At 53.2% G+C, this 26,228-nt stretch overlaps 1 protein-coding gene across 1 annotated transcript; it reads right to left on the bottom strand.

The window, feature by feature from the left end:
• Positions 1–1,833: 1,833 nt before the first annotated feature.
• nrp1b (neuropilin 1b) lies at positions 1,834–26,228 on the bottom strand. Its single transcript, XM_068748992.1, has 18 exons — positions 26,171–26,228; positions 25,391–25,565; positions 20,233–20,414; positions 17,207–17,434; positions 15,183–15,353; positions 12,592–12,758; positions 8,641–8,796; positions 8,001–8,145; positions 6,981–7,156; positions 6,752–6,907; positions 6,331–6,475; positions 5,698–5,868; positions 5,375–5,416; positions 3,716–3,853; positions 2,574–2,875; positions 2,371–2,467; positions 2,235–2,270; positions 1,834–2,108 (listed from the first exon to the last, which is right to left on the bottom strand). The coding sequence occupies exons 1-18, from the start codon at positions 26,226–26,228 to the stop codon at positions 1,834–1,836; spliced, it is 2,820 nt and encodes a 939-aa protein (XP_068605093.1).

Below are 26,228 nucleotides of genomic sequence, written 5' to 3' on the forward strand. Positions count from 1 at the left end.
TTTCATATTGAGTGACGTAACAGAGCAAAAAAACACACTCAGGAATAACTCGACAGTTAACAATGAAACAATACTGTTAGCATCCAATGTTAGCATTCAGTGTTAGCATTCAGTGCAACGTGAACCCGACGGTATGACATCACATCGTTATGTCAACCAATCAGACGGCTTTTAAATGACCGTTCATCAGGATCTTCGGTCCTCCGGGGAACCGATCGCTGCCGGGTCTCTGTTCTGATTGGCCGGTTCGTAGGACGTCATCGAGTGAATTTGGGATTGTTAACCCCCATCCTACTCGATGACAGAGCTGATAATCAATAATCAACTCCAGACAGAGGTCAGAGCATTGTCCTCGTCGGACCCGGAGGAAGGAGATCTGAAGTTTCTGCCGTGACGTGTGAGCAGCCGTAACGAAGTCCTCCATCCCGGCGCTCCATCCCGGCGCTCCCGCCTCGGCGTGACGTCACAGCGCCGCCGAGGCGTTTCCGTTTCACCGTGCAGAGAAACGTTAGTTCCGTTCAGGCGCCCGCAGAGCATGACCAGAAAGGAAGCGGCACCGCGACAACCAGGCTGCCGTTCCCGTCTGTCACAGCCACGACCTGCACTCGATTCTGAGGAGAGGATGCTGCAGCACCGGGCTTTGTTTTTCATAGAAAAGGGCCTCAAATATATTAAAACCTATGTACAGGATGTCGGATGCGTCGTGTGCTGTGAAACCGAGGCAGTCGGGGGCTCCTGCAAAGTTTCCATTCCTCCCCCCAAAGCGTTCCCAAAACATCATATTTGATGTGAACCTGTGGCATCCGTCGAGGAGAGATCTTCAGATCTACACAAACAGACGGCACAAAACACGAAGACGAACCTGCAGCACAATAATCTCAATCTGGAAAAGTACACGATGAACGTTTCCACACTGCAGCACAATAATCTCAATCTGGAAAAGTACACGATGAACGTTTCCACACTGCAGCACAATAATCTCAATCTGGAAAAGTACACGATGAACGTTTCCACACTGCAGCACAATAATCTCAATCTGGAAAAGTACACGATGAACGTTTCCACACTGCAGCACAATAATCTCAATCTGGAAAAGTACACGATGAACGTTTCCAAACTGCAGCACAATAATCTCAATCTGGAAAAGTACACGATGAATGTTTCCAAACTGCAGCACAATAATCTCAATCTGGAAAAGTACACGATGAACGTTTCCAAACTGCAGCACAATAATCTCAATCTGGAAAAGTACACGAGGAACGTTTCCAAACTGCAGCACAATAATCTCAATCTGGAAAAGTACACGATGAACGTTTCCAAACTGCAGCACAATAATCTCAATCTGGAAAAGTACACGATGACGGAAAACGACCCGCAAAAAAAAAACAAGGCAACAGAAAAGCTGCGGGAAAAAAGGCACTGTTGGAATTTGACACAGGTTACCATGGTTACCCGCCTCTCACTCACTCATGCACGCGCACACACACACACACACACACACGCTTCTTCGGTGAATCTGAAAAAACAACAAACAAACAAAAAAAATAATCAAATGTTGTCTTTCCATAAAAGTACACAATCGATCCTCACCTCTGATTGGTCTCAACAGCGTCACGTGATCACCCTTCTCTCTCGCTGTACAGACTCTTTCTACGCAGCGCCCCCTACAGGTCAGTCCCTGGCACTGCCGCTCCTGAGAAAAACATGACACCGGCTCACATCCGGCCCACCCTGCCGTCCCATTGGTCGCCTCAGCCCTGCGTTCCTCACGCCCGATTGGCTGCCCTGACGCGTCCACGCGGAGCGTTTCGCGGCCCCGCCTCTCCCTCCTCATCACGCCTCCGAGTAATTCGTCTGTCCGTTCATCTTGTCCTTCTTTAGCTTCACGCCGTCCACCAGCTCGAAGTTGTAGTTCTCCAGGGCGGACAGGTTCCGCTCCGTCATGCTGCCCTGCGAGCACGCGCAGTAAAGGACGACGCCGCAGATGGCGCCCAGGAAGACGCCCAGCGCGGACATGGCGATGATGGTGATGAGGATCGGGTCCAGGGTCTTGAGCATGTTTCCCGGGCTGTCGAGCTCCCTGCCTTCCTCCACGGGGGGGCCCATCGCTGCGGGAGGGAGAGGCGGCTTTAGGATGAAGTTCGGAGATGTCGGATTATCAGTGAATGCACCACGCTTTAACGTGGTGCATTCACTGATGACGATGATGATGGTGATGATGATGATGTTCTTACGTGGGATGAAGATCTCAGTCGGTGGAGAAACAGAAGCTTCGGGAAGCGGAGGGGAAGAAACAGCCTCCGTTACTTTACACAGTACAAATATAAAACAAAATGGCGTCGCTATCGGGGACGACGACGTCATGCTAACCCCTGCAGGCCTCGGCGTGGAGCCCGTCCACGATCCGGATGTCATCCACAGCGATGTGGCCCCCCCCGCGGCTGTCCGTCACGCCTTCCACAATCACCTGAGACACGCAAGATCGAGATCATCGATAAACTGATAACAGCTGACGATGACCCCCCCCCCTCCCCCCCCCACCTCGGAGGCTGACCCGTCCCGGATCGGATTACCTGGTAGGAGGCACTCGAGTGGGGGAGCAAAACGCGCCCCTCCCTCCACCTGCCGCCCAGGTGTCCGGTGACCGTCCACAGCAGCTGCGCCCCCCCGTCCGCGTCCCTCGTCTGCTTGATGCGGAGGGCCCCCCCGCGGCCCCCGAACATGTGGTACCAAAAGGACATGCACAGGTCCGCGTCCTGGTTGATGGGCAGGCTGGCCAGCCGGGCCACCCGCTCCTCTTCATCACCGGCCTCACCTGGTCGAGGCGGCGTGCTGGAGTCGCTCGGCTGCATGTAGATGTAGTTCCCCGGTCCGCCTGCAGGGGGCAGCAGAGAATAAGGGAAGACGCGTGTTGCGTTGACGGCCTCCGGTAAAAAACACAACTGCAGAGACATCGGCGCTGAGAATGAGCCGGTAATACATTTATGAAGAAAACAGACATTAATGTTTGAGAATAAGCTTTAAAGAAGAGTTTCTAAAAACGTCACTCTATTTCATGAACGTGAAATACATTCTGAAGCGAAAGCTCGGTTAAAAATAACTCCAGAAGACATCAAACTGAGGACCCGGTGAGAATAAATGTCTCCGGATCAGCACGTTTCATTTTTCTTTACTTGTGATCTGGTTAAGTCAAGAAATCAAGGAGAAGCCGTTCGTTTCCGAGCTGCTGCTGTCTGCTCGGGAACATCCGTCCCAGCGGGTCGGATGGAGAGAACGCCGGCGAGCAGCGACGTGACAAACGTGTTCAAGGCCTTCGCTCCTTTAAAGCATCTGTAACATCTGCTGCGCTAATTAAAGCCACGCTCACTTTCTGTTCTGTTTGCTTGTGAAGCGTCAGGTGTTGTTCTTTTTTGATCACTCTTAATTTATTTCTAGGACCTTAAATGATTTTAGATAAAAGTGTTTCTCGTTCCAGAGACTTTGACCTGGAGCTCGTAGTTTGAGGTCGAACACGGCGAGCGACTCCCGCGGGGTTTAAATGATGAGGCGAAACACGGAAACATTTCCATAACAGCTGAATGTTGTTGGTTTCCTGTTGTTCTGAAGCGTCGCCGTGGTTACTCCCCAGCAGCACAGACAGTGCGTTATTTAAATATATTCCCCCTCTGACATTCTGCACGGAAACACAATACAGACACGAACACACGCGTCCTACCCGTGTGGTCGAGGGGCGGGCTCCGGTGGACCGCCGGGGCCACGCTGGACCGGATGAGCCACTCGGCGCCCGATCCGGTCTCGCCGGTCCAGCCGCAGAACGAGGAGTCGTCGAAGTTGCAGGCGAACCACAAGTACGCTGCGAAGAAGAGGAGTGTGTCCATGAAGGAGGATTAAAGCCGACGCAGAGGAATCGTCTCCCGTCTTCTCATTGATTGCTAATCCGAAGCCTAAAAGCAGAGACGCTGCGAAGCTTTAGAGACGCTGCGAAGCCTCAGAGACGCTGCGAAGCTTTAGAGACGCTGCGAAGCTTCAGAGACGCTGCGACGCTTCAGAGACGCTGCGAAGCTTCAGAGACGCTGCGAAGCTGCAGAGACGCTGCGAAGCTTCAGAGACGCTGCGAAGCTGCAGAGACGCTACGAAGCTTCAGAGACGCTGCGAAGCTACAGAGACGCTGTGAAACTGCAGAGACGTTGTGAAGCTTCAGAGACGCTACGAAGCTTCAGAGACGATGCGAAGCTTCAGAGACGCTGCAAAGCTTCAGAGACACTGCAAAGCTTCAGAGACGCTGCGAAGCTACAGAGACGCTGCAAAGCTACAGAGACGCTGTGAAGCTTCAGAGACGCTGCAAAGCTACAGAGACGCTGCAAAGCTGCAGAGACGCTGTGAAGCTTCAGAGACGCTGCAAAGCTACAGAGACGCTGCGAAGCTTCAGAGACGTTGTGAAGCTTCAGAGATGCTGTGAAGCTGCAGAGACGTTGTGAAGCTTCAGAGACGTTGTGAAGCTGCAGAGACGTTGTGAAGCTTCAGAGATGCTGTGAAGCTTCAGAGACGCTGTGAAGCTGCAGAGACGCTGTGAAGCTGCAGAGACGCTGTGAAGCTTCAGAGACGCTGCGAAGCTTCAGAGACGCTGCGAAGCTGCAGAGACGCTGCGAAGCTTCAGAGACGCTGCGAAGCTGCAGAGACGCTGCGAAGCTTCAGAGACGCTGTGAAGCTGCAGAGACGCTGTGAAGCTGCAGAGACGCTGTGAAGCCTCAGAGACGCTGTGAAGCTGCAGAGACGCTGTGAAGCTTCAGAGACGCTGCAAAGCTACAGAGACGCTGCGAAGCTGCAGAGACGTTGTGAAGCTTCAGAGACGCTGCGAAGCTTCAGAGACGCTGCGAAGCTTCAGAGACGTTGTGAAGCTTCAGAGATGCTGTGAAGCTTCAGAGACGCTGTGAAGCTGCAGAGACGTTGTGAAGCTTCAGAGACGCTGTGAAGCTGCAGAGACGCTGTGAAGCCTCAGACGTGCACGAGGCCTAAATTCTTCTCTTGTTCGCTTGAATAATGTTTTCTTGCTGTTAAATTAGATTTGTCGGTTCGTTCGCTTAAAAACATGATGGAAAACAACGCAGAGCGTTTCCGGGCCAATCCATCAACGCTTCTCTGCGCCGTCCAGCCGTGTCGCCGAGCAGCGAGTCTCATCTGTGAACCGCGGCGATGGAAAAGCCTTTCACTCCCACGGCGACGCTGAATGATGCGACCGCTGGCTGAATTCATGCGCTGACCCAGCAACCCTGCCTGGAAGTGGTTCAACTCCAGCGGAGGCAGAGAGGATTATGGGTAGAAAAAGAGAAGAGGAAAGAGGAGCCAATCAGACGAGAGGCGGAGGCGCTCTCACCTGGTATATTGTCCATGATGGGCTCCACCGCCGTTACGCCTGCTGCCAAGAGACAGATGGGACAGACAGAGCAGGGTCAAAGGTCATGTGGTTTGGCCCCGCCCACACAGATGCCGAAACACGCTGAATTCACCTCAGTTTAGATGAAATCAATAAGAAGCTCGGCTATCAGGAGAAATGAAAAGGGCTGGCGAGGGAGGAGGATTTATTTAAGGCGCTAAAAGGGACGTTTAATTTAGCGAACAAAAGAAAACAGAAACACAAAGGAAGATTTGTGTATTTTTGTTCTAGTTTTCGTCCAATGAAACGACAGGAGCGTTCACCTGTGACAGAGTTGTAGTCGTCCGTGGCTTCGGTCCGTCCGCCACAGTCCCCCCGTCCGTCCTCGCAGTCCGAAGCCAGGGTGGTGGCGCCGGGAACGGGGGTCGCTCCGAACGTGGTCACGGGAGGCGTGGAGGCCGCGGGCGTGGTGGGGGGGCCAGCGGTGGTCATGTCTGACCGGGGAGACGGAGAGAAGGAAGCACGATGTCATGCGATTAGAAAGTCTCCTTCGTCAGTCTCCATCGGTTCAGGCCCGGAATATCGAGATGTTCCTCCTGCAGCGCCGTGAAGAGAACACGGCGGCGGAACCTGCAGCACGTTTGGATCTTTCCTTTTGGAGGAACCTGGAGAGAACCCACGCCGCTACTCCCGATCCAGAATTCCATCCCCTCCTCCCTCACCGATCTCATCGTTCTCCTCCGTGGGCAACCGGAGCCTCCCCCATCCCGTCCTCCCGTCCTCCCCTCTATCTCCCACCGCTGCAGCAGGAGAGGAGGACGTTGCCATGGCGTCCGTCAGCCTCTCTAATTAGAGTGCAGATAAGAAGCCTGAAGCGGATCCCTGCTCGCCGACCGGACCAGCAACGTTCCTTAAGGTTCCGCTTGCATGTCGAACGTTCTACGACGACTGCTCACCGTCCAGTTCGCAGCCCAGCAGCTCCAGCCGGAGGCCCATGCCCTCGTTGGTGGCTCTGTCCGGGTAGACCCTGACGAAGCGGGCCAGGACGGGGCCCACCGACCTCGCCTCCGGGGTGTCTTGGTTCTGGTTCCCGATGAATATCTGAAAGCGAAGTCAGACGTGTCAGAGTCGCAAAAAGCCGAAGCAGGAGACGAGCCTCCACTGATGGGTCAGAGGACGTTCGGTTCTGGAGCATCAACCCAGAACCCGCCAGAACCCGCCCTTCAGATTCGTATAAAGTTCAAATCTCCGCTGTAGCTAAACGTTTGTAAAAGCTGGTGTTCAAATCCTCAGTGTCTCCACGGCGTCAGCCCGAGCAGCGGTTAAGCTCCGCCTCCTATTGATTACGTGTTCTGATCGAGGGCCTGCTGGACCGACCTTGTTCTTGGTGGTGTTCTCCTCCTTGACGACGGTCCAGTCTGCTCCATCCAGGCTGTGGCCGATCCTGAATCTCTTCAGGAAGACGTTCCTGTCGCGGTGCTTCCCTCCTTGGATCACCACGCCGCTGAGCATCTTGTGCTGGCCCAGGTCCACCTGATGGGGGGGGGGAGGGTATCACCTGATCAATGATTACATGCTAAAGAAGAGGAAGACTCATTGGACTCACCTGCAGCCACTCGTTTCTGAAGGGCTGCTTGACCTGCTGGCCGGTCCATCCCGACCTTCCCGTCAGGAGGCGAGCGTTTTCCGCCACCCAGCCTCGGTCGGCGTACGACGAGGCGCTGATCTGGGCGTCGGAGATCTGTCCCGACACCATCCCCAGCATCCCGGAACACGGGTAGTCTGACCAGAGAAAGAGAGCATCGGGAGCGTCATCAAAGCTGATGCCCCGTAGGGGGCGCCACCCAGCGAGTTTAAACCGCAGATTGGAGACCGTTCACTTCAAGCAATCCAAATCGATTTGCGCAGGCGGAGCCGGGAGGCAGCTGGTCGCGGCGTCCTTGGCACACGTTGGCGGTTCGGAGTCCCTTCAACGGGCTCCCGACACCGACCGGGCCGCCCGTTGAAGGGGGGGCGCCGCGAGGCCGCGAGGCGACGCCACAAGCTGCTGAACAGCCAGGCCAGTCTGTTTTCCCCAGCGTGGTTCAAGTATTTAATAAACTGGGATAATTAGTGTGTGTGTGGGGGGGGGTGTTTCTCAGAATAAGACAAGTTAATGAAAATACGTGGGCACAATGGCCCAGTCAGCGCGAGCCGGGCCGTAAGCCTTTATCTCCGCCTCATATCCGGCCTCCAGCAGCCCTGGGCTCGGTGCGATGCTCGACAAACGCTTCCAGAGGACGTCTGCTGCTTAACGGAAACGCCAGCAGATGCAAATTCCTCAATAATGTGAATTTACAGCTACTTATTGTGTTTTATGGAGGCCCCCAGGGCTCTGTCTCCGAAGACAGGGGCATCATTAGACCCAGTTTAGGCCGGCGTGTGTCCCAGTAACATCTCATTCATTCCAGTTTGAACCGGCAACATGTGTGGATTTATTTAACATTTACCCTGCATGAGCTAACAGGAGCTAGCCTGCTGAGAGCTAACGCTAGTTAATGTAGCCGTACCTCCTCAGCCTGTGTGCGTGCCGGACTTGCCGACATTCAGATGGCGTTAGCCGCTAGTTGACGCATGTTAGCGCTACCTGATGTTCTGCAGCCGTAGATCTCAACGCGCATGCAGATGCCTTGCTCCCAGGACAGAGGGCGGATGCGGACGTAACGGGCCAGCGTCTGTTTGGGGAGCGGAGACCGGAACTCATCCGTCGGGTTGTGGTTCCCTTGAAAGATCTCAAGAAAAGAAAACAAAGACAAGAACATACATTTGTGTTTCCCTTTTACTTTAAATGCCATCACACCTGCTACCGTTACGGCCGCTGCTAATGCTAACACAGCTGAATGCAAATGGGCCAATCAGAACCCAGGGGCGCGCTGATTGGAGGCTGCATTCGCCCATCAGCATCGGCCGTGTGTAGCTGAGGATGGCCGGAGACAGCCTGATCCGTTAACTGTAGCTGTTATTGCTAAGAATGTCAGCTCCTTAAGCTAAATTACAACAATGCTAAAGCTAATGCTACTGTTTTTGAGATGCCCTTTTGTACGGAGGCTCCACATGACAGTAGCGTGTCTAACTCGGCACGTAAAAGCTTTACACGGAGCCCCCCCTGCTGACTCACGCCGTGATGCGGAGATCAGCTGGTTCTGATCTCGTGAGATTCTGCTATTGGTTCTACTCAACATGAGACGAGAGACCGCCCTGACGTCGCCGTGGCGACCCCTCGCTACCTTCTGTTTGGGGCCCTCCTTCACGGTGACCCAGTCCTCGCCGGTGGAGCTCACGTCCACCTTGTACGAGCGGACGAAGTACTGCTTATTGGTCTCCTTGGAGATCGCTCCCTGCGTCCCGATGGCGCCGACGAATCGGAGAAATCCCAAATCCACCTGGAAGCACAGAGAACGCGAGACGATGGGGGGAAACTCACAGTGGACAGCCGGGGAGATGGAACTCCCCTAGTGTCGGAGAAAACAAATGATGGATCAGTTTGAGTGAGAGCAATACTTGGAAAAGCAGCTCGGCCCTCCTAAAATATGATTTACAACAAAAATAAAGGTCATTTTATTCATATTTTTAGATTCTTTAAACATAAAAGAAGAGACAACAAATCAGTTTGTCCTCGTCTCGGTGAGGCGGCAGAAACAGAAGCTCCTTTGTGGAGCGAATCAGAGAGAGATTATTGAAAGGGTCCAAAAAGGAAATCCTTCTGCTGTGAAAATTAACCCCGAATTCAACTGGATCTGCTTCCTCAGGTATTAAGGTATTGACATTCGGTGGTGAGATAGAGACCCCCCCCCCTCCCCCCTCCCCCCCTCCCCCTACACGACTGTCTCAAATTCCATAAACATCGGTGGTGAATAATCAACGGAGATAAATGTTGAAGCTCCATTTACTAAAATTTCAAAGTGATCCAGGATCTCCCAAATGTAATCGTCTGTTCCCGGTAGCATTCCCAACATTTCCCGAAGATGTCATCCAGATCTGTCCGTAACCTTTTGAGTTATCTCTCTAACTTTTATTGATCATGATCCTGTAGGACAGAGGAAGTGAATGAATTGTTGTTGTTGAGTACAGACGTCCATCTTAGCCTAGCTTAGCATGAAGACCGCAGGCGGGAGGGAAGCTGATTCGTTCTAAACGGATTTTTGAAGAGGAAATAAATCATTGCGGCCGCTGAACAGCAGCTGGCTAATTGGATCGCACATTTCCAGTCGCCGGGAGAACCGACCAGACGCCACATTCCAGCTTTCCGTTTTGAATAATCTCAGAAAGGTGGAAGACGGAAGGTTTTTAAATCAGCGAGCGCGGTCGTGTCGTTTCAGCCGCGGTTTCCCGCGCTCAGCGAGATTACGGCGGCGCCGTGGCGCCTCGCGGCCGCGCTGCACGGCGTGCCCGGAACAACGATCCGCGAGATGAACAGCAGATAAGACGCGCTCAGACGGTCGAGACGTTCCGTCTCACCGCGGCACAGAAGAGTTTAAAAGATGAAACTGATATTTATCGCCAGAGCGCGCCGGCGATAACGGAACGCCTGGAACGGGAATTTAAAATGAGAACACGACGTGGAAGTTAGGACATCAGGTCAAATTCAGCAGGACCCGCGACCCGGAAACGGGCAAAGCGCCCAGGAAACGAACGAATCGAGACTTTAATGCTTCATAAAATGCTGTTTGGAAACACGCAGCGCGTCAGTAGGTGGGACGCCGGCGATGCACGGAGCGCCATTACGCGTCACAGACGACGGGAGACCCCCGGGAGGCGACGGCGGCGTTGGAGCAAGCAGAGTTCCGTGTCTTCTGTAGATGCTAATCAAAACGCCAAATGAAATGATCAAGCTCCTAATTGCGCCGCGCTTGGCAGGGCCGAAGGAAAGCGCCGCTACTTCCTGCCAAAACAGGAAAGTGCCCCAGCAGTGACCGTGAGAGACAGATCTCCAGTCGCTCGCTTCTCTTCTGAAGCTTCAATCAGAACCAGAACCAGAATCCTTTAATAGCACACGTAAATAAAGATCATCCAGGAGATGGTTCTGGTTCTGATCCAGAATGAGGTCAGAAAAAAATAAAACCCATTTATGGGTTCAAAAATCAGCTCTGATTCACTTTGACTTTTCATGTTGGTGTATAAAGATACCGAGAACAATCTAGAACCTTCTGGTGCTGATCCAGATCACCGTGTGGACGGTGTAGATCCAGTTAGGAGGGGAACGAGCTGCTTGGGGGAGGTCTGTGCTCTCAGAGCGTTTCTCTAGTTCTTATTTCTACCCCCCCCCTCGGTGCTCCTGCGGTTCTTTGGGTTATTGACATGTTAAGGGCTGTTCGGCGTCCTCCAGAGGTCCCGTCTGCATTGAGCCCCTTTGAGGGCCTCTGGAGGATCCTTTGTCTTCTAGTTTCCCACAACACCAGGCCCTAAATGTCTTCTCCAGATGAGGCCTGAGCTCTTCCTGATGGCGTCCTGAAGACAAACGGCAGGGCGTCTATAAATACCTGCAGGCATCAGGAAGGAAGCCTTTCCTGGGTCTTCAATAACAGGACGATTTACGACGGCCTGTGGAGACGGGACGTTTCCGGGACGACCGACGCCAGAATGCTGCAGCTCTTTATGACTTTATACTGGACGGTACTTTTGAAGCTCGTATGACTTTGTCGTAAAAGTACAAATGTGGAGTATTTTCTTAAAGGCAATGCCGTTTATATCTCCGGAAATCATCGCTTCATACGGATTCTTTCCATTTCAATGCAAACGAAATAAGAAATAAGAGCTCAACGTCGGCCCGATGAATAGTGACCTGAAAACAGCGCCAATAAAATATAACCGCCTTTAAATGAATAATGGAGGCGTTTAGGCGGGGGGGGGGGGGGGAGCAGGAATTAACCGAGTCATAATTTCCTTCTGAAGTAAGATGAATGGAAAGCCTGCAGACAAACCCCGCTTTGCAGGGCATGTCACGCAAAACACTTAATCACATAAAGCGAAAAGCTTTTCACAGAAAGAACCAGTCATGACTCAAATGCCTCGCCGAGCTGGTGAACGGGGGGGGGCACGGCGTTCCGGGGCCATAAATCCCAGAGGCGTGGGGGTGGTCCGTCCGTGGAGGAGGGATCCCCGTGCAGCTAACCAAGCTAGCGGGGGGCCAACAAGAACTACAGCAAGTAGCATTAAAGCTAAGTGATTCCCGTTCTCCTGTCTGGAGGGCGGGATCAGCTGCGGGTTATCGATCATTATTGGCTTATTGATTGTGAACACCAGGCATCTTATTGGACGCTGCAGTGATTTCCGGCTCTGTCAACATGAACCCATTAGCTCTATTAAACAGCCTTTCATGTCCATCCCAGCGGGCCGATCTGGGGCCCGGTAGCTAGAACCAGTCCCCAGACAGACAATAGAGAGTTCCTACTAATCTGACACGAAGGCCCTCTTCCCGTCCACTTCCTGTTCTGTTGCAACCCCCCACGGGAAGGAACTGCGCGTCTGTTATTAGTACAAGGGCCATTGTGAGTCTTCCTTCTCCAAGTTCCCGTCACGGACAATGGAACGGCCCTCGAGTCCAGCCGCGCTAACGGTTGTCCCCTGTCGGGATAAATACAGTCTCGTCTTATCTTATCTGCTTCTGTAAGATGGTTTCATTCAGCTTGCTGGCCTTGATTTGGTTGAAGCCTTAAAGCATTTGAGAACTGCAGTTTTTATTTGGTTCAAAGTCGCCGTAATTATAAAACAGAGCAAAAATATTTAATCCAGCGTGTTGATAATTAATGGAAAAAAGGGGGCTCTAAGATAGGGCCTTGAGGGTCTCCTCAATGCTCTTTAACTTAGCTGCTAACTCTATGTCATGTCAGCTCAGAGGCAGAACAGCAGCGACAACCAGAACTAGGAAAGTACACGACGTTTATACTGAATGTCGACCGGCACTAAAGGCTCCAGGTTTTAGGCTAGCTTTAGCCAAAGCTAAAGTTGCAGCAGTTACACAAAACTGCCTCGTTTCTAATTATAATTTATAATGAGGCAGAGGCAGATCTCCATAATTAATGCATGTTGGCGTGTCTCCTCCTCTGTGGTTCTGGGCACAGGAGGAGGACAACGTCTCGGGTCAACCCAGCTCCGATTGAAGACATCACGTGAATCAGAACCAACAACATTTAGACACCGGACTCTGAAATGAGGACCAATAAGAAGGACTTTCAGACCTGAATCCACTCCCTGACGGTGTCGTCGGAGGGCGTCCAGCCATTCTCCTGGAAGTTCAGGCGGGAGCGTTCAGGAGACCAGTTGAAGTTATACTGGGAGGAGGCGGTGATCTGCTTCGAGGAGATTTCCCCCGACTCCATCCCCAGTGGCTCCATGCAGGCAAACGCTGTTAAAGGTGGGGGGGGGGGGGGGGGACAATTAGAACTCGAAGCGTTGCCTAAAACGAATTGATGTAATGCTTGAAGATGAAGTGAATTGAATTTATTCCGTTATAATTATCTGAGGCAGAACCGCTGGTTCCTAACAACAAGATCATTTAAACCAACAACAGTTGACCCAATCAAAAGTCGCGTCCCATGTGACAAAAGTCCTTTATCCTGCGAGCCAACAGAACGCTCAGTGTTTTACGGGGACGGACTCATGACCCGGTTTCCAGGGCATCAGCCGAGAACCAATAAAAACACTGTGATGAGAATCACAAGTTTCTCCTCGCAGACCACGGCAGCAGAAATAACGGGACGTTGTTCTCCTCTGAAACCCCCCAGATATCCCAGGGAGGAAGGGGAGGAGTCCCGCGCCTCGACCGAGGAGAAGCTCATCATCAGGTCCTACATAAACCCCCCCAGATATCCCAGGGAGGAAGGGGCGGAGTCCCGCGCCTCGACCGAGGAGAAGCTCATCATCAGGTCCTACATGAGGGACACTCAATCATTCTGTTCACGTTTATCAAGGTAATCAATACGTTTATCACCGGCATCAGATCAAACGAATTTCTTCTGAATTTATCACGAAGAAACTTGAAGCTAAAACGCCACTTCCTGTCGCCGTTCAGTCCCTGGAGCCAACAACGACAAATCTGGTACATGGAGGATCTTTAGGGGATCTTTGGAGGATCTTTAGGGGATCTTTGGAGGATCTTTAGGGGATCTTTGGAGGATCTTTGGAGGATCTTTAGGAGATCTTTGGAGGATCTTTAGGGGATCTTTGGAGGATCTTTGGAGGATTTTGGAGGATCTTTGGAGGATCTTTGGGTATTTTTGTGCATCTATTGGGGTGATTTAAAGGTTGTTGTGTCAGACATCGCTCTAAGTTATATTTTTTATAGTCATGTTGCCTTGGCGACTGTTTACCAGGGAGGAGTCATTTCTTTTTTAAATGCTCATAACAAACACCCCAAAGACTTTGATGTGCTACAGATGAAAATGGACATCGTAGCATGTCACAGCCACGTGACATCAAAGTCCTGTTTACATCTGTCTGGGGAAGGAAGAGGGAATGTGTGTGATCAGGGCTGGGGGGGGGCGTCTGGAGACACCAGGTCTACGGGGGGACACAAACACGCGTCATTCCAGTTCCACAAATGAATGAGGACAAAGTCTTCTCACAGAATCTCCAGATCACGGCAGGAAACGTGCTTTTTCTGCTGATCATCACAATAATATAATAATAATAATAATTTATCAGAGAACCTTTGCCTGGAATGTTTTTTTTTTAACCCAGCAGCTGACATTCTGCTCAGATTCTCACAGTCTTCCAGCAGCAGGCGTGATTTCACCCCCCCCCCCAAATGTCCATCAGAAAAGACAAAGAGGACGTAAAACCAGCAGGAGGTCATGTGGCGACGTCCACGCCGGGACGGATCAAGAGAAGACTGTAATTCCACTGCAGGATATCAGCGTCTGACTCCTGACGGGCCGTCAGCAGCGACACAAAGGTTGTTACTGTCGGGGTCGACCCCCCCCCCCCCCCCCAGGCCAGCTCCAGCCGTCCTTCATCATCAGCTTCATCGTGTTTTCTCTCACTGCTTTTGTGTCTTTAATGTGCGAGCCGTGAACGTCGGCCGCTGTGGGACGCCACATAAACGCACCTCGCATTCCTAAACCGGGTGACCGGGGTCGGGGTTAAGAGAGGGCGAGAAGCACAGCGTGACCTCTGGAGGGAACCGGCAGGAACCGGCAGGAACCGGCAGGAACCGGCAAACACAAACGAAACAAACTGAGGAGTGAAGCTAAAAGTAGAACTTCCATCTCTGAGATTAGATCTGTTCACGTTTAATCACATTCAGGTCCGGATTCGGATCAGAACCATGTACGAAAACAACGTTTTCCATTTTTCATCTGTTCTTTAAAGATAAATCTGACACGGATCGTTTTCTCAGCACGGGAAAAATGAAATAAACCGTGAAAGAAGGATATATGATTAAAAATAAAGAATTTAAATGGATTAAAATGTTCCACTGAGATTAAACCTCAACAAAGTTAACCAGCTCCAGTGCTGCGTTGAAGAAGAAGAAGAAGAAGAAGAAGAAGAAGGCTTCAGCTTTAAACAACATTAAAGATATTTGTGCGTTTAAATTAATTCGAATCAATCCTGATCATAAATCATCTCGAGAGGGAAGAACTTTATATTTTTCTCTCAGTGAACATGTTATTTATTCTCTACAAACTATGAATCCCTGGGGGGGGCGGGGCACTCCCCTTCCTCCAATCACGGAGGTCGGAGGTCAAAGGTCACACGCAGACCGGCCCCTACAGCTGAAACCGATCCAGACACAGAAACATCCCGCCCCCTCCCCCCCCTCGCTCCTCACCCTCGTCTTCGTGGCCCGGGGGGAGGCTCCTCTCGCGGATGGTGTAGTTTGCGGAGAACCCCTCCCTGGCGATGGCGCTGTCGGTGGTGATGGTCATGGACAGGATGCCGGTGTAGGAGATCACGCGGCCCGGAGACGTCTGCCCACAGTAGCGGCCGATGTGGGGACCCACTGAGGGGGGGGGGGGGGGGGGAGAAGGAGACAGTCAGTTCCTCCTCTCATCCTTTCTCCTTCTTTCCTGACTTTCCTTTTCTTTGTTTACGTCTAAACGCTAGCGTTAAAAATGGAGGTCGGTTATCTTAATGCCTCCGAGGATGATGCAGCGCCTGTCAGACGGGGACGAAGGTGGGATGAAGGTGGGATGAAGGTAGGATGAAGGTGGGATGAAGGTAGGACGAAGGTGGGACGAAGGTAGGACGAAGGTGGGAAACACTCGTTTGTTTGTTTGGTTCTGTTAGCCCGAGCTAAAGAGGATCCATCACGCCGGATGTGTGACGGAACATCCGACATCAGGATAGGACAACCGTGAAAATGAGAAGACGCGGCGTCGAAGGGACGGAGCAAAGATTTACCTCCCAAACGAGACCAATGAGTCACGCTTACATCACATCCTGTTCCCGCTAATCCTGAACGCCATCATCATCATCACCTTCATCTATTCCAGGCCGGTCTTTAAAAGACCCAAAGGTCAGGGGTCATTCCCAGAAACCTCCAGCTGCTCCAACCCGAACAGATCCAGTAACTTCTCATTTAATTTAATCTCAAGTTCCTCTTTAACGGGGGTTTCCCGGCTGCAGGGGGGCGTCGCTCTCGTCTCTTTTATTTGATCAGTCTGAAGTGACGTGTCTTTAATCAGCGTGAAAAACGGCAAAGATAAAATTAAGAGACAAATAAAGGCGAGAATGATCATGAAATGGATTAAGGATGCCTTTGAGGAACAAAACATCTCCGTTGTGACGATTTAATCACATTTAATCATTTATAATAGATCTTTGTTTATTCCACAAACATCGCAGTCGGAGCGAGACTGGATGACTTTTATTTTGTAATCCGTCCACTGGAATGTCAGGAATTTCAGATCGAAACAATTTATTTTATTTTCTATAAAAATGTCATCGTTAAAAATTGTTGATATTTCAACTCCTTTCTTCAAATCATGAACGCCAACGGAGGTCGGATCCCCGCGGGCGTCGGCTCGTCGCGTCTCGTATTTTTCTAAAAACAGATCAAAACATAAAAATCCTGCTTTTGATGAGAGACAACACGATGGGATGTTTGGACACGCAACAAACACACACACACGCACGGTGCTGGCGTGTTGTGCACCTGGCGCGGCTTTGAAGCGTGTTTACCTGCCAGCCTTTGTGTCCCTTGCCTTCCCCGCCATGCCAATGATCAGGCAGGGCTTTGGGCACAGCGCTGAGCATTGTGGGTATCCTGGCAGCCCACTCAGGCCTGTCCAAGGTGTGCCGCGCTCACCTGGACGCCGTCCGGCTAATTACACAACAATGGAGGCTGAGAGACGGCGTCCGAACGGGAAGGGGGCGGGGTCTGCTGCTCATGGCCTCCATGTGAGCAGAGACACGAGTAACAGCTGACAGAATACAAGGCAGCGCTACCTGTGATCCGGCGCCGGGTGAGACCACACCCACAGATAATACATACCATAATATACATCTGGAGCAGGAACTAAAGGCCTCCTTCTAAGGGGGGCGGAGTCCATCCAGACCCCAGGAAGTAAATCTGTCATCAAGCCCCCCCCAACAAACTCTCCTAGCAACAGAAGGAGGCAGACACTCCCCCCCCCGTCCCCCCTTCCCCCGTCCTCCTGTCCTTATCTATTTCACTCCTCCGCCTCCACCCTTCAGTCGGAGCTGGAGGGGAGCCATCCATCCTCCTCTCTGCTGGGGGGGGTCCGTCTCACGCCTCCTCATTCATCCTCCCCGATCTCAGCCTCGATTAGAGGAGGCGCGGCGCTGTTTGTTCCTCCTACACCTCCTGGGCTCGCGTCCTCCAGACCTCACCTGCAGGGAAGCCGTCCCAGACCTCCAGCCAGTCGTAGCGGCAGAGGGCGCCCGGCGGCGGCGTGGTGTCGGGCTCCATGTCGAAGCTGTCGAACTCCACCTCGATCTCGGACATCTTGGGGGCGAAGACCATGAAGGTGCAGTCCAGGTTGTTGGGGTACTTGTCGGGGAAACCCGGCGTCTTGATCAGGCCTCTGGGAGACGTGAAGTTCCTGGAACATTCCGGACCTGCAGCGGAGAAGATACGGAGGATGAGAAGCATCCGGGACAACCCCCAGACCGGACTCTGGTTGATCCAGATCCAGATCCAGATCCAGGCCCGCGGGCCCGAGTCTCGTTCTTTGATCTATAATCCATCGCTGGTCAGATGGAGTCGTCGTTAGCGGCGACCGGATCTCTTAAATAACAACATCTGCTGTTATTCGACACCCGGCGGCGTTTCTCGCGCTTCCGTTCACGCGTGAGTAACACCTCCCCGCCTTGGATCCGCCCGACGCGTCGTTTACGTCTCGTTTTGTTCGCCGGCGTGATGTTAGATTATCAGACGGTTCATGCACGCAGGGATTAATGGCATCAAAGGTCAAACAAACAAAGAGCGCCGCCGCCGCCGCCATGTGACATCATCGCTCCTCCCGCCGTCAAGAAGCGACGCCGACTGATCTCTGTTGAGGTGGGCGAAGGTCAGGCACACCTCTGAGCGCGAGCGCCTCGGCCAGATGTGACCTGGAACGCACGCCGAGGCCGCTTACTGTTGACACAGGTGGCGCCATGAAAGGGAGACGTGGTGAACGGCGAGGAGGAGGAGCTTTCAGGCGAAGCCCGGTAGAAGCCCGTCGTCCATCCCCGACCGTTTGGAGCAACAGGAAGCCGCAACGCCGGCACGAGGCCGACCAGTAAACCGACCCCGCTCAACGCCATAGCGCCCGAGGCCACACCCAACTGTTGTCCCCGCTGCTCGACCCTCTCAGGAAGCCGAGACGTCTCAGAAAGACAGAGACGCTTCTACAGAACAGGGACAAACACAAAAGAGGCTTCATGCCTAACGCGTTCCAGCACGCCTGTTGTCCGGGCAACGCGTCGCTCTCATCTCTCACTGGCTCCATCCCTCCTCACCGCCCTCTTCTTTCATCTTCGCGTTTTAACGGCCCTTCAGTCAACCGGGGGTTCTCCTGCTGTCCGCCGAACAGCTCAGACATGTGTTTGTGATTTAAACCGGCAATGAAACCAGAGAACCGGCACAAATATAGTTCCAGGATGCTGCAGCGGGCCCTCTTCATCGCCCCGAGAGGATAGCGCCCTGCCTCTGGGTACAGAGGGAGCGACGGCTTCGACCGCCTGCGGTCGCGGTTAGAGCTTCTCTCGTCGTAATGACAGAGAGGAAAAGAAAGAGGGAGAGCAGGAGGGATGAAGCCAGACAGAAACAAAGAAACAGTGTCTTTATCGCCGTCCTCCAGTCGTTAATTAAGTCCAATCATCGGGATAAAGTTTGGCACGAAAACAGCCAGCCAATTCTAAAATCTGATTTAACCACCGAAACATGAACTTTGGTAATTTAATATTGTTAAATGTTAGTAGCAGCTCCAGCTAGCAGCCGCTCATGTTAGCAGCCGCGCCAGCTAGCAGCCGCTCATGTTAGTAGCAGCTTAAGCTAGCAGCCGCTCATGTTAATAGCAGCTCAAGCTAGCAGCCGCTCATGTTAGTAGCAGCTCAAGCTAGTAGCTAATTTCAACAAGCTGCTCTGATTGTAATGGATTTTAAATGCGGTGAGAGGGAGGCGGCTACAGGTGCTGACTTAACTTGTTACACAGTGGAGGATCCATATTGAGGCCAACACACGCACACACACCTACACACGCACACACACACACACACACTGTCCCAGTTTCTGTGCCAGAGCATCCGTCTCATCTGCAGGTCACCCTCCGTCTCCAAGGACAAGCAGCCCATTAGCTAAGTGAGTCTGGGGTCCCGCGCACCTGTCTGCTCACACAGACACAGAACAACCCAGACGCACACCTGGAATCCAAAAGCAGCCGCAGAGACGCACAAAAAAACACCCTTGAATGACACCTGGCAGAGAGGAGGCATCGGCCAATCAGAGAATAGCAGCTAGCCGCGACAGCTCCCCTCCCTTCTTCTTCATGTTAAACAGCAGTTTGATTTCCAGCTTCAGGAGTAGTCTTCCTCCCTCTTCATCCCAGCCTAGAGCTGTGGGACATGCTAATGAGCTACCTGAAGGGGTGGCGGCTCAGATACAAATCACCGCACACCTCTTCTACAGAGCGGCGTTCCTCCTGCTGACCCACTTTCGGAGCATCCCGCCACTGGGCTCACATCCCGTAATCAGAAGGGGGGTCGGGGTCCCCCTCCAGAACGAAACGCACCTGTCGATCCATTTCACCCCTCAACATGAGGTGCACCTGGGGATTGCTATTCCTGGATCCTGTGATTGGTCGGTTGGACGCTTATTGCTCTCAAGGGTGCAAACAAAAAGAAAATGGGGGGGGGGGGGAGGAGTCTCACGCATGTTCCCGTTTGAACTGATTTATCTTCGGCCCCCATTGGTGGAAGCCGACGAGGTCACGGGAGAGGCGCCGTTTGGCAGCGCCTCAAGTGGGCCCAGGGGAGAGCAGGAAATACGAAAGTAGGACATTTGAGCGAGGATCCTTCCCACTTCCTGTTTATGTAGGTCGACCCCCCCCCCCCCGCTAGCGTCCTGCTACAGTCAGGACTCACAGGCCGTCCAATCAGACTGAGCGTCTGGGACGGGCCTCGTTAGACACATTCTCTGAAAGGTCATTCAAGGAATCTGGTCCTCATTTAGACCGGAGGAGAACTGAGTCGGGGTGTAAGGGGCGGGGCGCAGCGGGCGGGCGTGTTCCAATGGTCACTTTTCTTACAGGAAGTTCTTTGCAGCTTCAAACATCGCATTGTTCAGAGAGGCGGGTCTTCGCCATGGCGTTCCCCTGCGACCTCTGTGTCCAACGGATGTTAAAACAAGTTTGTACGACCTGAAGTCCACCCACCTGTCTTGAAGACCTCGTAGCGGACGGAGAACCCCGCCCCGTGCGTCTCGTAGTCGGAGACGAATTTGATGAGGAGCTGGCTGCCGCTGGAGATGATCGGAGACGGGGCGATCTTTCCACAAAACTTCCCCAACATGGGCGAGAGCTCGTCGCCGCCGTTGTAGACTTCCACGTAGTCGTACCTGCAGGGGGCGACAGAGGACATTCGGGTTGAGCTTCCTGCTGGACTCGGGTCAGTTCCCCAAACATTAAGCCAAACTAAGCGCTTTGTCGTCTGCTGCTGAAGTTAAAAATACACCGAAGCCATAAACAGGAAGTGGAATCGGTTTTCCCAACGCAGTTGACTAAGACTGAAAAGCTTCCTGATTTCGGAACGCCGTTTGTCCAACTCGATCAGCTGATCCGCTGGACGTGTTGACGGATTGAAGTCTTCTCTTCTAACTTCCTTTGCATGGAAAAAGCTTGATGTCTGGTTTCATCCGGAGATCAGCTGACTTCTTTAGATCTGAAACGGGAAGCATGTGATCCTGTCCTCCACACTGGAGCCCGACCAGAACCAGCACACAGACAAGGTGTTCTCCACCTGCCGTGTGTTCTGCAGGCGCTCAGCGACAGACAGGCCTCTTAATGAAGTGGGTCCGACTCCTCACTCCGAGTGTTGAGGCCTGCGCCTCCTCCTATGCCTCCTCCAGCGCCTCCCGTCACTCATTAACCACGCCGGCTCCTCCGAACGCAGCTGTCCGCCGATAACGGCTCGCTGAAGGCGAAGCGACCGCCGCTCCAGATGTTTGCGTTTAAATGCTACGCTGCTAACGGGCTAGCCGGGAAGCACGTGGACTGAATGTCGGTTTTAGTAAGCGACCGGCAGCGGCGGGAGGAAAGGAAGGTCAGGAGATGATTCCTGCAGGGTGAAGAAGAGTTAAAATGAAGGTTTAATCCCTGGGTTTTACCTCACAGGTGAGTCTCCATTAGAAGGGGAGAAGGGGGGCGTTCACGCTGCTCTCCTCCTCCTCCCACCTCCTCTCCTGTTAGGCTGCTATATGAGGAGACCACCTCCAAGCATAACAGCCCATTAGCATGCTCAGGTGTGCCCCCCCCCCCCCCCAACACACACACACGCGGCCATTTAACAAAGTTAAAGAATAAAGTTTACAGATTTAATTTGTCCACATTTACCTCCTGCAAAGAGGAGCTGGAGCTGGGATGACTCAGCATCTCTCTCTCTCTCTCATCCCTTCATCCAGACCTTAAAGGAGGTGAAGCGAGTTGTTTTAAGGGAGGAGGCGCCGGTCGGTTTATGAAACCCTCTACCTAAGGGAGGGGGGAGGAGCCAAACTCTCTCTCTGTCTCTTGAGCGTCCCATTAAAACCAGCGAGATCACACACGAGGAAACTGGGCCATGAACATCCTCATCCTTCACCTCGAAAGAGCCGACACGGAACCACGGCGACGGAGAGGAGGTGGGATGTGTTCTCATTTAGGAAGTCTTAATCTGACAGAGGAGGAGGAGGAGGAGGAGGAGGAGGAGAGCATCTCTGCGGCTGTTTGGAGACCCGGAGGGAGGAGAGGAGAGAAGTTTCCCGTCAAGGTCGGAGAGACGCAGCTCTGTGTTTTAGGGAATACGAGGAGCAGCTTCGGAATCTCCGGCTGGACCCGGCGGAAGCGGCGGTTCCACCTGTCCAGCCATTGGCCGACACAAAGGCGATTCTGCTCTCAGGCCGACGCCCATTTCCTCAGAAGCCGTTGAGCGATTTATGAACGCCGAGTCGCCGCCGCTCGCCGTGATGCAGCGAAGAGATTAAAGACAAACACAATAAAAGCGTCACCCACACACCGCCAAAATAAAAGCCCCGGGTTTCTGCTGCTTTTGTGTTTCAGAGCGCTGCGGCGCCGACCTGAAAGATCGGGGTCATGTTCGACTCCTGCCGCATCCACGTATGGATTTAGTTCATTACTTGTGGAGTGTGTGGAAGCCTCCCACACACACACTCTAATCTGTTTGTCTGAACACGGGAGCGCCGTCCACCTCGCCGTCTCGCCGGGAGGTCGCCCCGGAGCGCCGCTGCCCGGATCCAACGCATTCCTCTCGGCTGAGAAAGGCCTCATTGTCCCGGTGGGACTCTCAGAGGGGACGGCTTCTCGCATGTTTAAGAGGACAAAACCTCCACAGACGTCCATCTTCATCAGAGGAGGTCGGCTGACTGACCTCTGACCTCTGCTCCAGCGATGGCGACCCGTCCCGACTGTGACACTGAGCTTCAGTTCGTTGGCGGAGAGAAGCTGAGAGATTCACAAGGATAGAAGTCAAAGCCGTTTGTCTGCGTTTAGAACTACAGGTTTGTGTTTTTGAGGGCGTTTCCACATCTGGGATCCGGTGGGATCCGGTTGGATCCGGTTGGATCCGGTGGGATCCGGTTGGACGGGGTTTGAAAGCTGCTGGACAACGAGCAGCGTCCCAACATGTCTCACGCTGGACATGTCTGGTTTCACGTTACAGTCAGACGTAGACGTAGAACATCTGGTGGACGCTTGTTTGTAACGGCTCTTGTTTTACGTGACCCCTCCCCCCCCCCCCCCCAAATGAAGTCCCACGCTTTTAGCTAAAATATTTAGAAGAAACAACGTCCAGAAATGCTCACATCGACCAATCAGACGAACAGAGTTCATCACCTCCAAGGAGGTAAAGTTCCCATTAGCATTAGCCTGTGCGTTAGCATGACGAGACAAAAGGTGACAGCCGGGGGTGTGGAGCACAGAGGACCCCCATCCAATGGGGTCTGGGTCTGGATCTGGATCGAGTGGGACATGTGCCAAAGATGGAACATTAACCATTCTAGCAGAACCGATGATAGAACCCTGAGGGACGCCGTTTTAATGTCTGGATTGGGTTTTAATTGAATTAAACGGGGCCCCTGGGGTCAGAGGTCGTTTGTCCTCCTTCTGTCCGGCGTCGTGTGTCCTTCTGGGCGGATCGGCGAGTCGTGTAAATCCTGGATTACCGCTGGGTTTCGCGCCGCGCTCGCTAATCTGCTCATTAAGGATCTAATCCGACGCGTCTTCAGTCGCTGACGAGAGGGGAATCTGATCATTGTTGCCTGCGTGTCCGTGCACGTACGTGTGCACGCGTGCTCCCTCGTATGCGCGAACCCGTTCTTGTGGAATGCGGCGTTTGGACGTTTGATTGGTTCAGGAAAGCAAATCTAAACAATCTAAACAATGGCAGGATTCAAAGTTCAGCCTTCCGTCCATTAGACAAATATTTGCTGCAGAGAGACGAGAGCCGGAGTTCTGGTTTCCTCCACCGGGTCGGTGAAGGCAACGCGCACGTAGCGGCAACCAGGTACAGGTCAGTGAAGGCAACGTGCACGTACAGGCAGGTACAGGTCGGTGAAGGCAACGCGCACGTAGAGGCAGGTACAGGTCGGTGAAGTGTTCTGGTGTCGCTCTAGATTGGATGCGGAGGCGGAGCTTATCTGAACAAACACCTGACCTCTCTGATCTCAGAAACGTTCAGTCCAGTAACTTAATGAACTGGAATCAAACAGGAACAGGATATGTGAGGGGGGGGGCGGGGCGTATATTTACATTTAAACCGCGGTTTTGTAACCTGAACTCCAAAATCACTTTCATTTTCAAGCTTTTAAGATAAACCGAAGTTTCATGATGAATTAATAATCAGATTACTTTACAAGTACCCGATGAATCGGACAAACGGCGTGAGAATAAAATATTTACTGACATTTGAATAATTCAGCTTCAGAAGTGGCTCCTATCATAGAGCGGTCGCTGCCGCTGGTCGATGATGTCATAGATGGTCGTAAGGCTTTAAAGCGTTTGGGTTTAAAGTGAAATCAATGAAACCTGAGAGGCTGGAAGCAGCTTTGACTGACTCCTCTCCCGGGGGTCAAAGGTCAGTGTTGCAGAGGTTTGGGGCCGCCGACAGGATGGCGTTTGGGAGCTCAAACAACGAAAACGCGGCTCTTAAATATCACGGCCCGGTATTTTCGAGTGGGACCGCCGTCCCGCCGTCCCGCCGTCCCGCCGTCCCGCCAACCGGCTAAATGGGCGTATTGAGAACATTTGACTCCTTCCCAAAAACAACGCCATTCCTGCCAAGTCGGGAAGCTACAAGCTACACCCGTTAGCATCCAGCATAAGCCCCGCCCAACGGGGCGAAGCAGAGGCGCCAAACGCAGCAGCAAGACTTCCTGCGTTTCATGAAGCGCTTAAACACGATTACCCCACACCTCTGCCCCCCCCCCCCCCCCCCCCCCGGGCGCCCCCCTATATGAGGTCATTTCTGAACGAGGCTTTCCCGAAGCCACCCCTCCTGTTTTTGGGAAGGTGTGCAAAAGATACACGCTACTTCCCACCGGTCCAGAACCCCAGCGCTTTACGAGTCCCTCGGCGGGGAAACCCGATCCAATAGTCTTGGAGGAGCCCATCTGGGAGGCGTCGCCCGCCGGCTGGCGGTGATTTACGCCGGGCCTTACGGAGCTTCTGGAGGAGACAGGAGTCGATAAAAAACGGCTTATTTATGGGGGCGAGGAACACGCACACACACACACACACACACACACACACACACGCACGCGTGTGCTGCCGTGAGGACTCACACACACACACACACAGGTCAGAGTGTGTGTCCGAGTCAAACACGCATGTTGTGTGAACTTGGGTTCTGACCCAAACGCCGCCTCGCCTGCAGCCGCACCAACCGAGATGATGTCACGGGTGCCGTTTCCCTGGCGACGGCTGCGTGCTGCTGAGACGCCGTTACACCAAACAAGCGCTGCTGCGTTGAAACCGGGACTCGTTGTCCTCTGATCATCCCGATCTCGCCGGTTTGAGTTTCCCCTCCCACGTCCAGCAGCAGGTCGGTTTGAGACCGACGCCGTTCTGGACCCACAACGACAATCAGAACAAACGCCGACTCGCCCTTCCTCCCGAAAGGAACGAATCCATCAATGAAAACTCGGCTCATCATCAGGAGAGACACGAGAGACCCTCCTCTTCATCGGGCCTCAACCGCCGCTCCTCCGCCAGCGGACGGAGACCTCGGTGACCAATAGGGGGCAGAGTTTCACCCTGTATCCAGGCAGGATTTAGGGGGGAGGAGAGAGAGAGAGAGAGAGAGAGAGAGAGAGAGAGCTCTTACTTGCAGTCTCGGTCCTCCAGATCGAAGTGCGGGTTGAAGTTGATGAGGATCTTCTGGCCGGGCTCGGGGGCCGTCATCACCCAGGCGCACTGCTGGGAGGGGGGGTAGGCGCCGGGGTAGCCCGGGGAGGTCAGGTAGTCCGCGACCTCGATGCCGATGACCCCCCCGCATTTATCTGCTGGGGGGAGAGAAAGTTGCAATTAGCGGAGAGCGGAGGAGTTCGGGGGGGGGGGGGGTCGGTGGTCGTCATAGATCCATCACGTGACAGAACATTTCTGAGCCAAACTCCGGAACTGTAATTTCTCCTCCTCTCCTCTCCTCTCCTCCTATCGCCAGGATTACGCGACAGAGGAGGCGCTGCGTGCCTCGCGTGCACTTCCACGCGCACGGAGGAGCGTCTCACGCAAACAGCCTTTCATTTTCTCAATGAATGATTTCATAAATTACTTGTCGCCTATCTTGAGCTTCAGCGGGAGCGCGCGTAAAAGCTCCAAAAAAAAAGGAGGAATCTGGACGTGACGCGCGCGCGGAGGGAAATTCTCACTTTGCGGAGATTCTGTGCGTCTTCGTGCGTCTTGTCATCCCTAAACAATCACACGCGTCTCTCGTGTTTCAGGATAAGAGTCAATAAAAGGCTGCGCGTCTAAATCGAACCCGCGCAGACGCGCTCCCGCGGGGGGAGGGGGGGGGCGGGGCAGTAACAGGTGAGGGGCAACATGATGCAGAATGGACCGACGTTCCGCCCGTTGTCGCGCCACGCGTACCCGTACAAGCACCTACCGGCCGGAGTCCACGGGGCCACCGCGACGACTCGGGTGAGGAGGAACAACAGCCACAT

The sequence above is a fragment of the Brachionichthys hirsutus genome, chromosome 15, assembly GCF_040956055.1.
Source record: "Brachionichthys hirsutus isolate HB-005 chromosome 15, CSIRO-AGI_Bhir_v1, whole genome shotgun sequence".
In the NCBI taxonomy this organism is placed as follows: Eukaryota; Metazoa; Chordata; class Actinopteri; order Lophiiformes; family Brachionichthyidae; genus Brachionichthys; species Brachionichthys hirsutus.